At 32.6% G+C, this 14,933-nt stretch overlaps 1 protein-coding gene across 4 annotated transcripts in view; it reads left to right on the plus strand.

The window, feature by feature from the left end:
• Positions 1-3,725: 3,725 nt before the first annotated feature.
• LOC129244778 (putative inorganic phosphate cotransporter) overlaps positions 3,726-14,933 on the plus strand; it is a 54,684-nt gene continuing 43,476 nt past the window's right edge. The window contains exons 1-2 of one of the 4 annotated variants that reach the window (XM_054882612.1): positions 3,726-3,923; positions 7,701-8,000. In XM_054882612.1, coding sequence (XP_054738587.1) covers positions 7,904-8,000 — 97 coding nt within the window. In that variant the 5' untranslated portion in view covers positions 3,726-3,923; positions 7,701-7,903. Of the gene's footprint in view, positions 3,924-7,486; positions 7,503-7,700; positions 8,001-14,933 lie in introns of those variants that run through there. The other 3 variants (XM_054882613.1, XM_054882610.1, XM_054882614.1) reach the window with 3 other exon arrangements.

Below are 14,933 nucleotides of genomic sequence, written 5' to 3' on the forward strand. Positions count from 1 at the left end.
CTTTTCATCGCCAGTCACAATTCGATGCAAAAAACCCTTTCTTTTGTGCCGTTGAAGCAGTTGTTCGCATGCCATAAAACGGCGTTCAACGTCTCTTGGCTTCAATTCATACGGCACCCAATGGCCTACCTTTCGGATCATTCCCATGGCTTTTAAACGTTTGGAAATGGTTGATTGATCAACTCCCAAAGTTTTTGCAACCTCTTCTTGCGTTTGAGCCGGATCTTGATCGAGCAATTCTTCCAATTCGGTATCCATGAACTTTGGCGGCGCACCCTCGCGTTCTTCGTCTTCCAAGCCAAAATCACCACTTTTAAAGCGTGCAAACCACTTCTGGCACGTTCGCTCAGCTAGAGCATGCTCACCATAAACTTCCACCAAGATACGATGACTTTCCGCTGCTTTTTTCTTCATATTAAAAAATTCCCCGCAAAAACACATTATTTGGCACGAAATTCGACATTTTCAAGTGTGGTAAAAATATTGTTGTTTACGCTTCAAATAAAAAACTTATACTGACGTTTGTGCCTTACGACAGTAGCTCTCCAATGAATGTTTGGAAATGTGGATCGATGGAATAATAATCAAGTTACGCCATCTGTTGTAAAACCGCAAGGAACTTATTCATAGTCCTATTAATAATGTAAATTAGCTTACAGTTTTCATTACTTAGAAATCTCGTATGTCCTACTCGCATATCCTACAGAGATTTTTCTTGGTGGGCTCAAAATGTCTTCGCACTTACAACAATCGTCGTCTGCTGCCTTCAGTGTTGTGTCCACTAAAAAAATCCCGCCTCATCATTTCAAGCATTTCGGTCTGATTATATTGCTCGACGCGATATCGCGATGTCGGCTCCTTCTGGGCATCTTTTTCCACGAGCCATCTGTAGCAACTAAAGAACGTGTGGTCGGCGTGATCGCTCGGTGCTCCGCCCAATATGCATCTTGGGTCGCTTACCTTACCTTACTCATGCGGTATGGGTATTTCCGGAAGTATCCGTAGAACTGAGTCATAAAATAATTCACTTCCCCGAAGTTCCTTTCTGCCCATTTGTCTATTGTTGGAATGAGTTTCGCCGTCTATCTGCGATTTAGTATCCCATCGGCTTTGTCACCGTTCCATCCATTCGTTTCCGGGCCGTGAGGTCGACAGGTATCAGTCAGCTGATCAGAAAAACTGCCGCGCCTGAGATTGTTCCGTCCTAATGTATGAATAATTGGAGGATAGTCGCCCCTCGGCAGGTAATGACTAACCTCCGAGTTTATTTCTGCCATGAAAAAGCTCCTCATAAAAGTATCTGCGTTTGGCGTCGTGTTGAAACTGTAAGTCAAATAGGAAGAGGAGCATACCACCCAAAAAGAGTATACGCGCCAATTATATATAAATAGTTTTCGAACAATATACTTAATAAAACCTGAGCCAAGTACTTAAAAACTATATGTATATGTATACACCAAATGTACATATATATGCATAAATATGATTACTAGCGGCTCCAGATACTTCAGTTTCACTCAAAATAATCGCACTTGCTCCTTCATAACACAATGCAGGGTGTGCCATCAGCTTCGTTCAACCTTTCTCAATGAGTTTTGTATTTAAAAAAAAAATTATCTAAACCTTCCAATGAATTGTGAAATATAATTCTATTTAAATAACTAGCTGCCTCAGTCGGCTCTGTAGTCACATAGCCGTTCGACTCAACTAAAAAACATTATGGTTCTCGGGAGATATTCATTTTAGGAATCTGGTTAATTTATGGACTATCCAAATGAAATTTCAACAGAATTCTTGTGAACTTAGTACCCCAAACATGGATTAATTGGTAAAATGTTTGCCATGAATCGTCCTTCTGCTGAAAGAAAAGCAAAAAATGGCCAATAATATCATTACTCCAAAATCATTATAAACTCTTACTGGAAGCTTTGCTTTCTCGCGCATCGTATGCGGGTTTTCGTGAGCAGCGGGTTTTCGTACCAAATACAAGAGTTCACATAGGTGTTGCACGCACATCACTTATAAACTATTTTTCAAGAAACACTCACCTTTCAATAGCATTCACTTTGCAAGAAAGTATTCTTTCAACAATTCAAAATGTTATTCAATCGAAAAGCTATCCATTTCGTGCTGTAGATATCATATTGGGTTTCTGACACTTTCGCATTGCGAAATAGTTTTAATTTTCGAAATATCATGTGATTTAAAAAGAAATCAGTCCATGGCCCACCCTTTGAAAATGCAATTTCTATATTTTACGCATACATATCTAGATACATATCACCACCTACACGATGGTGTGTAATTTTCTCTTCAATAAAAAACAACCCGCTCTAATGTAGACTTACATATGCTTGCATCATATCTCAAAACCGTTAATATGCTATTGCCTTTGAGCTGAAAGAATCAAATCATAACGACATCAACATCTGGAAATATTGGGTAGCCTAAAAAGTTCGGTAACGAGTTCGAGCGATAATCAAATATTGTTTCCTTAATGAAATGTATTTGACCAAAAGTGTAGAATGTTTATCAGTGTTAATTTCCTTTAATGAGTTATACACCCTCCGTGCATTTTGAGCGAAAAAATTGGCTCCCCTATATTTTACTATATTCTACTGACTTTTATTTTACTAAATGAAGAGGGCTCTTTAGAGATCGAAACAAGTGATTGTCTGAGAGTGAAATGTTAGGAGTAGAGTAACTGGTGGATGTATCAAAACTACTCAGGAAACTCATGCCACTTTTTTTCAAACCTCATCAAAGGTTTATGTAGTCTGTGAGTCGTGATGTAACACGACATCTTTTCTGTTGATCAAATGTGGCTGAATGGTCTTATCAATCTCACCGACCTTTGATTCAGTTTCAGCTTTTTTACGAATGGAGAAGCTTCAACCCACTTAGTCCACGATATTTCTCGAATATTATAGTCACATGTGATCTATATTAGTTAGCCTTTTACAGCTGATTTAAGAATGGCTCCCTTTCTCCGTGCTTCAGTGGAGTTTTGCAGCTAGAAATTCGGTTCAAAATATGCATCATTGTTAATTCAAGTGGTAACACACTCATTCACTTTAATTTTGCATTCGTCCTTTTTGAAAATTTTCAAAACTTTTTGTTAATGATTGCCTGTGTCAGTTTCCTTAAATTTTTTTACATAATTTCTTCGACTTATTCAATGATTAGTTAAAGATCGCAGTTAAAAAAATTCTAAAAAACCATTCCGCTACTCTTTTTCTAGAAATTTGTTTTCAAATTTTTTAGATTACCCAATATTTAATTGAATAAAAACAAACACGTGCGAAATTTATAGCTATATAAAGCAACAAAAATCGAAAAAATATTGGAAGCAAGCAATGCATGAGAAAATCAGCACACAAAAAAAATCAAAAACAGATATGCATACACACATACATACAGTGTACGGCTTCGACAGCAATTGCGGCAGCCGGATTGGGTGGCCAGAGTATAAGCAAGTGTACGTATATGTGTGTGCGTGCGGGTTTTATTTACATTCCATATGGCTGTATGCTTGCATTGACATGCTGATGTTGCTGTGGCTATCTGTTGCTGCCGCTCTTAAATATATACCTTAGTATATGAGTCTGTATGTGTGTGGATGTCAGTCATTTTCGAGTACCGCCCGATATGACTGCGGAACGAAGTAAATCAAATATAAGTATAAATGAAATAGTTATGCTAACGTTTTGCTTAGTTGGCTTGAAATTGTCGCATGGAATAAGTCTACATATGGCTTATCGAGAAACGGATTTAACGGAACGTAATAACGTAAAATTTGTTTAATGCCAAGCATCGTTAATAAAGTGAGTGCTGTTGGTTACAAGCCAAGTAAAAAAAAATATTACTATTAGTTTTGAATAAATTCCTGATCCAATATTACATATCAAATGTTAAAGTCAAATGTGAGTTGTTACTTAAAATTTTTTTTCACCTCAAGTGCCAATTAAAGCAGGAATGAAATAAAGTTATCAATGAATATTTTCATGGCCAATCACATTTTACATTTTACAGAAAAGTCCCTATTATTTTATACTAAAAAAAGCAACGCTACAGTAAAAGAAATTTATAACAAATAGAATTAATAATACTTTCCAGCAAAACTTGTTTTAAAAAATCCCCCTTAAATCGTTCTAAGGATTTCTTTTTAACAGATTAATTAAAAACTGTAATAAAAATATTTTGATTATTATTGACGAATATAATAATTCTAATGGAGTAATTTTCGTCAATTTTTCATCAATATTAATTTAGCAAAGGAATCGTGAAAAAATAATGCAAAAAATTAACAAACTACTATTTCTTTAAAAAAAGAAACAAAAATATATAAGAAAAGGGAAATACAAATAAAGAAAAAAAAAACACAAATACAAACAAAATTGTGCTATGAAAAAAATCTAAAAACTATATTGCAGTAATCAACCCATAAAAACCGAACTTTTAGAAAGAAAAAATCCAAAAACTTTACCAGAGTAAGCGGCAAAAAAGAAATCGAACCAAACGAAAAAATTATCGTGTCAAGAAAAATATTTAAGAATAAGACTTAAAAAAACAATAAAAATAATAAAAAAAACAATGGAAGACGGGCTCACATTTTTCGCTAAAATATATTGTAAGCAAAAGAAAAAAATCAAGCCAAACCTCAGGAAGTTTTTAAATGGGAAAGAAAATACTAAAAACCAACCTCATCGATAGCGTTACACAATAATTATTTTTTTTTTACAAGAAAGTCTAATAAATTCTTAAAAAGTAACGACGATTAGCATTAAGAGAAGAAGTCGTATTTAAAAAATAATTCTTTGAAACATGATTAATACGAAAATATAAATAAATACAAAAAAGTATAAAAAAAATATATATAGATTAATATGTATGTGTATACAAGTGTACATATGTTTATAAATAAATAATAAGTAATAACTAGTATAATAGTAATAACTAGTATAACTAGTAATAACTAGTAATAACTAGTATACAAATGAATATTTTTCCCTCCTGGAATACACCGTCGTCGAATTCTTGTTCTTAAGTAGTAAATGGCAGTTTCGAAAAATTGTGATTTTCAAAAGTTTTAAATTTTTAAACGAAGGTTTCAAACTTCAAAAAAATGTCGCATATTTGAAAAACCATTAAAGTTATGTTTTAAAAATTATTTTTGGAGGATTGAAAAAATCAAATAAAAAAAACGATGTTTTAATAAATTTAATTCTTTTAATTAATAAGTTTAGATTTATAAATCAATTCTGTTTTTAATAAAATTATTATTTTTTGTTTACAAAAACTTCTTCAAAAAGCAATGGCAATGTCCTTCAAATGTGGTATTTTACTAAACAACAACGTTGTAACAAGAAACGAAACAATTCTTTTTTTTTTTTAATTTTTGTTTTTCATTCACAAAAACGTTTTGAAGAAGCAATATCCTTCAAATATGTTTCTTAATATAAAAAACACTTTGTAAAGAACAAAAAATAAAAAAAATTTTTTTTTTTTTAATTGTAATTTAGAAACAACTCTGCTTCCAAAACAAAAAAATTAAATTGTTTGAACAAAAGAAAAAACAAATTATTTAATCACCATAATGTAGTCAACACGCTTTTGTAAATAATACAATTTTATTTTTAATTATTTTCTAGCAATCAATCAATTTTCCCAAAAATATTTTTTCAGGATTCTTTTTAGATTTATAAATAGTAAACTTTTGCAATGTTTTCTGTATCTTTCTTTCACTATGTATTTATAAATAATATAAACAAAAATTAGAAATTATAAAAAAAAAATTCTTCCAAATTCTTAATTTTCAATATTTTTTTTTGTATTTTTTTTACGAAATTAAAAATGTACACAAAAACAATTTTTTCATGAAATTTAGAACTACCTACATATGACAATTACTTCCATTTTTTTCGAAATATTTTACTTAATTTTTAAAATGCCTTTTTTCTATGAAATTAAACATTATTTATAAATACAATATTTTTTAATTATTTTTGAAACTAGTTTATTTCAAAAATAATTTCAGAAAACACATAGACAACAATGTACTAATGAAATATAAAAACGATATAAAATATACATAAAATAAAAACTAAATATTGGATGAAATATTATAAAATGTTTGAGCGCCGTAGCCGAATGGGTTGACGACCTTTCGGAAGTGCCCGAATGTTCAGCTAGATGTGTTCTTTTAATTCCTTGGAGACTTTTACGATAGGTTAGTTTGCGGTGGTTTCTACACCCCACAAGGCTATACAAGAGGGCCAATGCAGGCCTGTGAACCACTACTTTGGATTCAAGGTGCCTCTCTAATTCCCCTGCGTCTCTCGGATCAATTATTCCGTGTCAGCTAGACATCCAACGAAGTAGAAGTTCCGACAGCGATATCGCGTTTTGACAAGAGCGAGAGAGTGACAGAGTGACAGTGTTTCATGCTTTCCACCTCCTCCTCCTTTTGCAGGCGTGACAGAAGTCATTTGAAGGAAATACCACTTTCATATATTCTCATTAGGCAGTGGCCGGTGATGTTACCAACCCCCGTACTCATGAAATGCTGGTCTAGATTGATGAGGGTTCTAGTTTTGTGCTCATTCCTTCTAGGCCAAACAGGCTCCGTGGTAGATCTGCTGTTGCCTTGCGCGATGTAAACCGCCCAGAGCTTGCGTGAGGATAAAAAAAAATCGTGAAGAGAAATGTAATTCAAGTCCAAACTATCACATTTTAATATGTGCTAAAAATAATAAAAAATATAAACTATATATTTTTTACATATAAACCGAAGTAAAAAAAATATATAAAATACATTGCAAAATATTTTTTTGATAAACATTTACTTGTCTCCTCACCTCTTTTGGCACACATCAAGAGTTTTCGTATTTAATTTAATAATTTTGTGAAATATTTAAGCAAATTTTTAACATAAAATATAAAATTCGGTGCAACCCGCTTTCAACTGCTTCGTTGTATTTCCACGCACTTTTGCTCCAATCGACCGACCAAAATGGTCATAGGGAAGAACAAGTGCACTCACTGGCTGTAGACATTTCCGAACTGCATACAAACGTTAAACAAAAGCACATATGAATGCTTCAATAGAGCTTACGAAATGCTCAGAAACAAGAAAATAAACAAAAAGAACACAATTAGAAGCAAAAGCAAAATAAACACAATCAAGTCAGACAGGTAGACAGGTAGGCAGCTACATAGGTAAACGGCGACGGTATTTGGAGAGCAACAAACAACCGACAACAATGTAATAATCTGAACAACAGAGTGCAACAACTTGTCGCCACCAGTGGCGGCGGCATCGGCGTCGTTGTTGCCAAAACGCGTCCGCATTAGAAAGTTGGCCTTGTTGTTGGCTGGCGCTCGCGCTTTAAAAACCGTTCATTAAGTAGCTGAATGCAACGATAAGCTGAGCTGGTGAACGCGCTCACACGCAAACGAAGCGAAACAATTGAGTGCTTCGATTTAGTAACAAAAAGACAAAAGTAAAAAAGAAAATAATCAAACGGGACTAATTAAACTCCATATAAAATAACTCTTATATACTTAACTGGTGGATGAAAAAAGCAAAAATGCAAACATTTTAATTGGCATATGCTTGCATTGTGTTTAAAATAGTAACAAAAAAAAAACAGTTTCAATCATTACTAAAAAATATTTTTGTTTTTCTATATTTTCTTTAGTGCAAATGGTGTTAGGCGCATAGTAAACAACGATTCATATTTTACTGCTTTTAAATATTTCGTATTTTTCTATACGCAAAATATTTACAAACGCGGCAGTGTTAAACAAGAAACCAAAATATTAAAATAATTAAACGACTATTTCCGTGCCAATTTCAAGCAACTGTAGCAATTGCACTCAAAGCAAAACCAAATTATCAAAGATGACTGTGAAAAAAATTTGGCCAACGAGCGGTAGCATGAACGTGGATACTCCGGCTGCGCCCAAAGATGACAACGAAGTGGTTTCAAAGGGAGGCTGTAAGTAAAAAAAATCGTTAATTTTATATATACATACATACATGTGTTTGTAAATAAGAATAAGTGACTTAGACTGCTGAAAACTTACAAGAATGATAGAAGCGTAGATTGGTTTGAGTTTGATGGTTAGTTGTGCGTGTCGTTTCAGATGTATTCAAGATATATGTAGGTTTATTTTTATTTGTTTTACTACAAAATATTCATTATGGACTTATAAATTTAACTTATTTTACAATTTAATGAAAATATTTACGTTACATTTATGTGAGATTTTGATACTTCTGCTTTGTTTCCCGTTGACATTCGTTCGTTGGCGACTTTAAAGTGTGCGTGTGCTACATACAAGGTGGCCTTAAATTAATTATCCAATTTTGTTGTCGATAACTTTAAATCTTCCTATGGGGTGATTAATTTTGCGGCACCTTGTAGATCACAAGTAAAACACTTTTGTAATACATAGTTATAATAGAAAGGGTGTCATTTTTTAATTTTGTATGATTCTTCGGTAAATTTTAATATATTATATTTTAAGTTCATTTATTGGACACCGGTAGATTAAAATTTCATTGAAAGGCAATGACAATGGAACAGTCGACTACAGATTTAAGTAGAAAAATGAGTGTAACTTTGCAATGATGCAATTGTAGATGAGATATGTGAGAGAGATCAGCTGTCTCTGGCAAATTCACTGAGAACCGGGTTTAGACGATATACGCAGCCTTCTATGTACGTTCTCTCAACCGTGATTAAAGATTAGATTGAAGCAAAATTTCGTGTGCGGATCAGGGAGACATTTCAAAGGAACTAAAATTTAAGCTCATTCATTATCATACCAATGCAATCTAAGACGAAAACGCATAATAATCTTTAAACACTGACCTCAACTAAATTCTTCTTATTGCATTCTTAAAATAATATTTGTCTATCTATACATTTATTGGGGTTCTTAAAAAAGCAAATGAAAGATTTTTTAGTCTCATCAACTCAATCGGTAGTAACATATGTAAATTATGGTCTCGATTGGAGACGGTTAGGGCGTGTCGCATAGTGATCTAAATTCAGATTGCAATATGAAGGCTAAAAAAATTAAATTCATTTATATGTAATATCTTTAACTGTAGTAGTAAAGCAATTAAAATAAATTCAAGGCTAAAAAATTTAAATTTAAATATATTTTAATAAAAAAAATTAAATTTAAATTAATAGTAATTAATTTATTTTAATTGTTTTAATTTTAAATTTATATCAATTTAATTTTTTTTATTTTAAATTTATTTTAATTTTTTTACTACTACAGTAGAAAATTAAAAAAAAAATAAATTTTTTAGCCTTAAATTTATTTTAATTCTACTAAGAAATCTAGTTGAGAGCATCAACCTAAAGAATATTCTGCTTTTTAAGCTCATTGAAAGCTTATATGAAAATTTCTGTGAGTCAGTTCAGGTCGGATATTTGGCTAACACAAGAACGAAGACCTAAAATGTATTTTCTATCCCGAATTCGCACCCTTAACTATCCAATACTTAATTCATCTTCAAACTCCCCAATGTAAGCTGAAAGGTATTTCCCAGCTGACAATAGCAAACCACGAATAATCAATGAGAAAGTAATTTTGTTTGTTTGTTTCTATTCCCCTGATTTTGCTTTCTTTATCTCGGAACGTTTTATAAACTTATACTTTTACTCGGTACTGTCTCCTAACATGGCCTTGAAAGCAAGGGTTAAATCACTAAGCAAGTCATGTAGAAATAACTCAACGGTTAAATCGTAAAAACCTGTTACTAAATTCACCGGTTTGAGCTCATTAAAATATATAAATTTATTAATAAAGTGCACAATTTTATACAAGTACATATATGCATTATTTGCATATTATTATAAAATAGAGTAAATATTTTCATTGTCATTGATATGAGTTGCCTTTGAAGAACCTTGTAGGGAAATCAACTCGGATCGAACAGGTATTTAGAAGTTAGAATCATGACTTGTAGAGCGAATGCTTCAGGAGAATCAATTGTGCTCTGCATTACTTTACCATTATTAAGGGTGTATTCATCAGATTAGAACTAGTCTATTCTGCTTTCATTTTTCCATAGCTCCCAACTAGTGTAAATACAACAAATTTTAACTAAGAGAACATCACTGTAGCCGATCTCGCATTCAAAAAGATTTGTACACCAGTAAAGAGGGCCTAAGTTTGATTGTTAAGAAAACTAAGAGGTTTTGATATTTTTTTTTAATTATTATGTTTAAGTTATAATTCATAAATTTATTTTCTGTTAATTAAAATGTCCATTATTTTCTTGAAGTAGAAATATCACACAATTATTATTTTTTATTCGATGCAACGGATAATGACAAAAAAAATAAGACTTTTGTTAAACTCCTTTCATTTAAACACTAAAGCATTATTATTTGAAGTTGCTATAGATATTTAAAATCCCTTCGTGGTTTTTGTAGCTAGAAAAAAAAATACAACAATAGTTTTCATTAAGGTGCCGTCAAAGCAGCATACCAGCCGCGAGCACATTGTGCAGTTCTATATAAAAAAATATATGAGAGAGTTTTAAAATCCACTTTATATAGGCTAAAATCTACTTAAGGCTGTGAGAGTGAAAAAATGAAATGTTTATTGATTACAACTAAAGGTGGCCTATCCAACCTTAGGGGAAAATTCAGTAATAAGGATGACATAACCCAATGTGACGCCGCTCCAGAACTGAATTGCTTTTTGTTTTAAATCAGCAAACTAATATTATATTAAGTCGCAATGCTGATAGGTGCTTCAAAATTTCAACAAAAAAATCATACCTTTTGGATGACGTAATTTATTTTTCTCTCAGCAAATCTCAGGTGCTTGGTATTAATCGATTTCATACAAATGACGTTTCAAAATATGACTTCAACGTGAAATTGAAGTTCAACCACAATTTTGATGCTTTACATCCTGAAATCCGAGAAAATAATTTCGGATTCTTGGTTCACGCCACTTTTTAATTTTGATAGCAACTACACCTTTTGGCCTGTCAAAGTGCCAACGCATTACGCCGTTCATTCTGTATCAAAAGAGAGGAATCCCACAAACTTGCCAAAATATCGTCCAATAGAGGATTCCTTTGGTAATTTAAGTTCGCTGGTATACAAAAACAGCTGGCGTGCTAAAATCCGTGAGGAATTAAAAAAACAAACGGTGTGCATGTGTACGTAAAATAGATAAAAATGCCATCCGACGATCATTCGAGGCTCTGATATACGGGTGCTGAGGTACTCTTTTAAACTATATATTAATTTTTCTTAATGATTTGCCGTTAATAACTACCTGTGAAGAAATACAACAAATCCTTTTTAAAAGGTTAATGTAAAAGAAGGGAGATTTGCTCTGTTTCCTTTTCATCTCATTCACTGGAGACAGTTATCGGTTCTAACCGCATCTGTATCGAAGTGGTTTCCAATTGGCCCAATTCGTACTAGTTACACACCAGCATTTTTTCACTACTTCAGAATTACCTTGCAAAGAATGAACACAATGCTTTTTCTGCATAGAATAATCATTGTAACCAACGAAAACAAACAAAATATAAAAACAAAGCTCTGAATTTTCAAAATTACCACCAGGATAATTTTTGGTGGATTCGATATTGAAATACGTCATATATATGGTCGAATTTAGCTCATGATCGAATAGTGGCTCAAAACATTTTTACGTGTACGCTCCACACCGAATCACTGTCAAATGAGCTTATGCCTATATTAAATATTGTTAGCCTGCGGCTGCAAAAGTTCAACAAACCGGTTATCTCGCCGAAATTGTGTTCATCGCTTAAAAATAAACTATATAAACTTATTCTCGAAAGCAATTTCATTATTTTTCCACATTATATTTTCATATTTCTAAATTAAGGCCCATTACATTCTTTGATTAAGTTGAGAACCTGCTTGACAGCGTAGTGATTGATTTACTTCAAATCAAAATAACGTGGCCAGGAAGAATCAGCTAAAAAACCGGAAGATGAGCTTCGCTCACCAAATTTCGTACTATTTTCACATTTAACCATTTCCCAACTATAAGGTTCTTGTGCTATTTTTGGTGAAACACTGGTTTTTGTGAGAACAAAACATAGTTAGCTGATTAATTTGGTACAAAATATGCTCGTCATTATTTTCCAGATATACCTAGAAATCAGAGGGTATATATTTTTCATATTTCTGCTTTCATATGCTTATTAACGCTTTGTAGAGTTTCGCAAACAGCGAGAAATTTATGTATTTTTGAAAAAATAGTCATTTTGTGTTAAAAATTTTACAAGTAATATTAAATAACTGAGAAATTTGTTTAATGCATAGTGACACTAAGCAGCTCAAAGTTTTATAGAAAAAATCAGTACTCCACTCGGTTGAGTAATTTTTTGTTCGTTGCAGTTTGAAAATTAATTTTAAGATTTTTTAACACGCCTTGTCTCATAGGCATGGCTCTTTTGTAAGTTAATGCAACTTATAACCAAAGAGCCTTTCAGGAGTTACCAACTTCAAGTACAAAAAAACCCTAAGCAAATTGGTTCATTTTGTGATTATAACTATATGTATATAAATATATTATTGGCGCGTACACCCTTTTTGGGTGTTTGGCCGAGCTCCTTCTCCTATTTGTGGTGTGCGTCTTCATGTTGTTCCTCAAATGGAGGCACCTACAGTTTCAAGTCGACTCCATTGCCTGCCGAGGGGCGACCGCTATTAGAAAAAACTTTTTCTTAGTTTTGATCTTTCACCGAGATTCGAACTGACGTTCTCTCCCTGAATTCCAAATGGTAGTCCCGCACCAAAGCATTTGGCCACGACGGCTGATTAGTTAGTACGATATATATGGCTGACGCCGTAGACGAATGGGCTAGTGCGTGAGTACTATTCGGAATTGCACAGGTCCGGTACCCCCGGACACAAACATTAAATCATAGAAAACTTTTTTTCTAATAGCGGTCGCCACTCAGCAGACATAAGAAAGCTTCTCATAAAAAACGATCTGCCGTCCGGAGAAGACATACAACTGTAGGTCTCTCCATTTGTTGAAAACATTAAGACTTACACAACACATAGAAGGAGGAGCTCGGCCAAATACCCAAAAAAATGAGTAAGCGCTAATTATATCACACTAACGAACGCTGCATATCAAAGAATATATTGGTGTATCAGACAGTGACAGGTTAAAAAATAAAATAGAAATGCTGGAATACCGACATACAAATATAATAGATTTGTTTGTTCGTAAAAGTAATTAAATCTGTAAACACTGCAGTTTTTGCTCAATTATTTTTGTTTCTGTTTCAAATCAATACTAAACACTTTCCAGTAATTACACCTTATATTTTTAGTATTGTTTAAATCCGGAATTCGTGCAAAAATGTGACTAAATGCTAAAGAAATTACGTACGAGCACTTCTGGGTATATAATATAATAAGCAATTAGAACTTTTTCAAAATTGTTTTGCTTGTTTTTGTTTATTGCTGCTTCATTTGGCGCTCACCTCCCTTCATTGAGCCAAAGTGAGTTCAAAACAAAGGTATGACGCAACAACAAATAAATAATAAAAAAGGCTATAAGTAAGTGAAAAATTTCCATGTTTAGAAGAACGAAATTAAACACAGTATTCAAGTGGTGTTTCAGCTTTAAAAAACTATCAAAACTCTCGAATAGCGAATGCAGTAATTTGATTGGATAGCCTTTTTTTAACCAAACGGATAACGTTTAGAAGACTACTTAATGACAAAAGTTATTTGATTTATAACTAATGTTTATGAAGCATAGTTAATTCATATTATATTTAATTGAAGAATAAAATAATACATAACTGCAGAAGTATATACCTTTCAAAAATAGGAAAAACATAACACTTATATACTCTTAATGTACCTAAATCTATTATTTTTGTATGCGATTGAAAACTTTATTCAGATTAGATAAAATGAGAGGACTTAGGTTTAACAAGCGCTGTTTTGCGGTTGAAGGTATTTCCTCTTTCATGGGAACCTTTCTCTCTATTGGTAAAAACCGGGACAATCGGTTTTCACAAAAAATCTCTTGAGGCGAATTTTTCACCAGCAAAATCATTCACTGCAGAATGAAACAGATTATAACCAGTTGGGGTCTGATCCGGATCTAAGGGGGACGCATAGGAAGTAATCGATTTATTTATTTTATATATACGAATATTATCAATATGAACCAATATGATTGATGGGTATTACAACTTTTAAAATTTTGTGATATATATACATATGTAGGTTCCATTAACTCTTATTTGGAGCATAGGATGTTAGATGATTCGATAATCAAAATCATCAAATCAAAATATCAATCAATCAGGTTGCTAGCCTGTCTGCCCTAGAAATTCTATAGGTTCTTCCAAGCAAGTGTTTTGCTTGTTTTTCTCCGCGAGTGGTATTATATACCCCAACTACTCCATATATCTGACGATCAGCACCTGGTGACGCGTCCAATGGAAGACAAGCAATACCGCACAGAGGCTGACTGACTCAAAATGAAATATAGGGCAGCTATATATTTGTATAAATACATATTAACCAACGTGAGTTTGCAATTTTTTCTTGTTGAGAATAACTTTGCGGTTTGTTCGTTATACACCTGTCGAACAAAAAATCCCCACCTCTTGTGATTATAAATTGTGACTCTTCATTTATTAATTTAATTTGAACTAGCTTTCATTCAAAATATGGTTTATTCTTTAATCCAAAATCCAGGTTCCCAACCTTGTATAGAATGTTCCAAACCTTTTAAGAATGTCTTAAAATGTTCATTAAAATTTCAATCTTTTAAATGAGAATATTTAGAAAAGATTTGAATATGCAATCTCATAGTGCAATCAATTTGAGTCCAAAAATTCTTGTTGGTAATGTGTATTTTTTTTTCATATAAAAATT

Source organism: Anastrepha obliqua, chromosome 4 (assembly GCF_027943255.1).
Source record: "Anastrepha obliqua isolate idAnaObli1 chromosome 4, idAnaObli1_1.0, whole genome shotgun sequence".
Classification (NCBI taxonomy): domain Eukaryota; kingdom Metazoa; phylum Arthropoda; class Insecta; order Diptera; family Tephritidae; genus Anastrepha; species Anastrepha obliqua.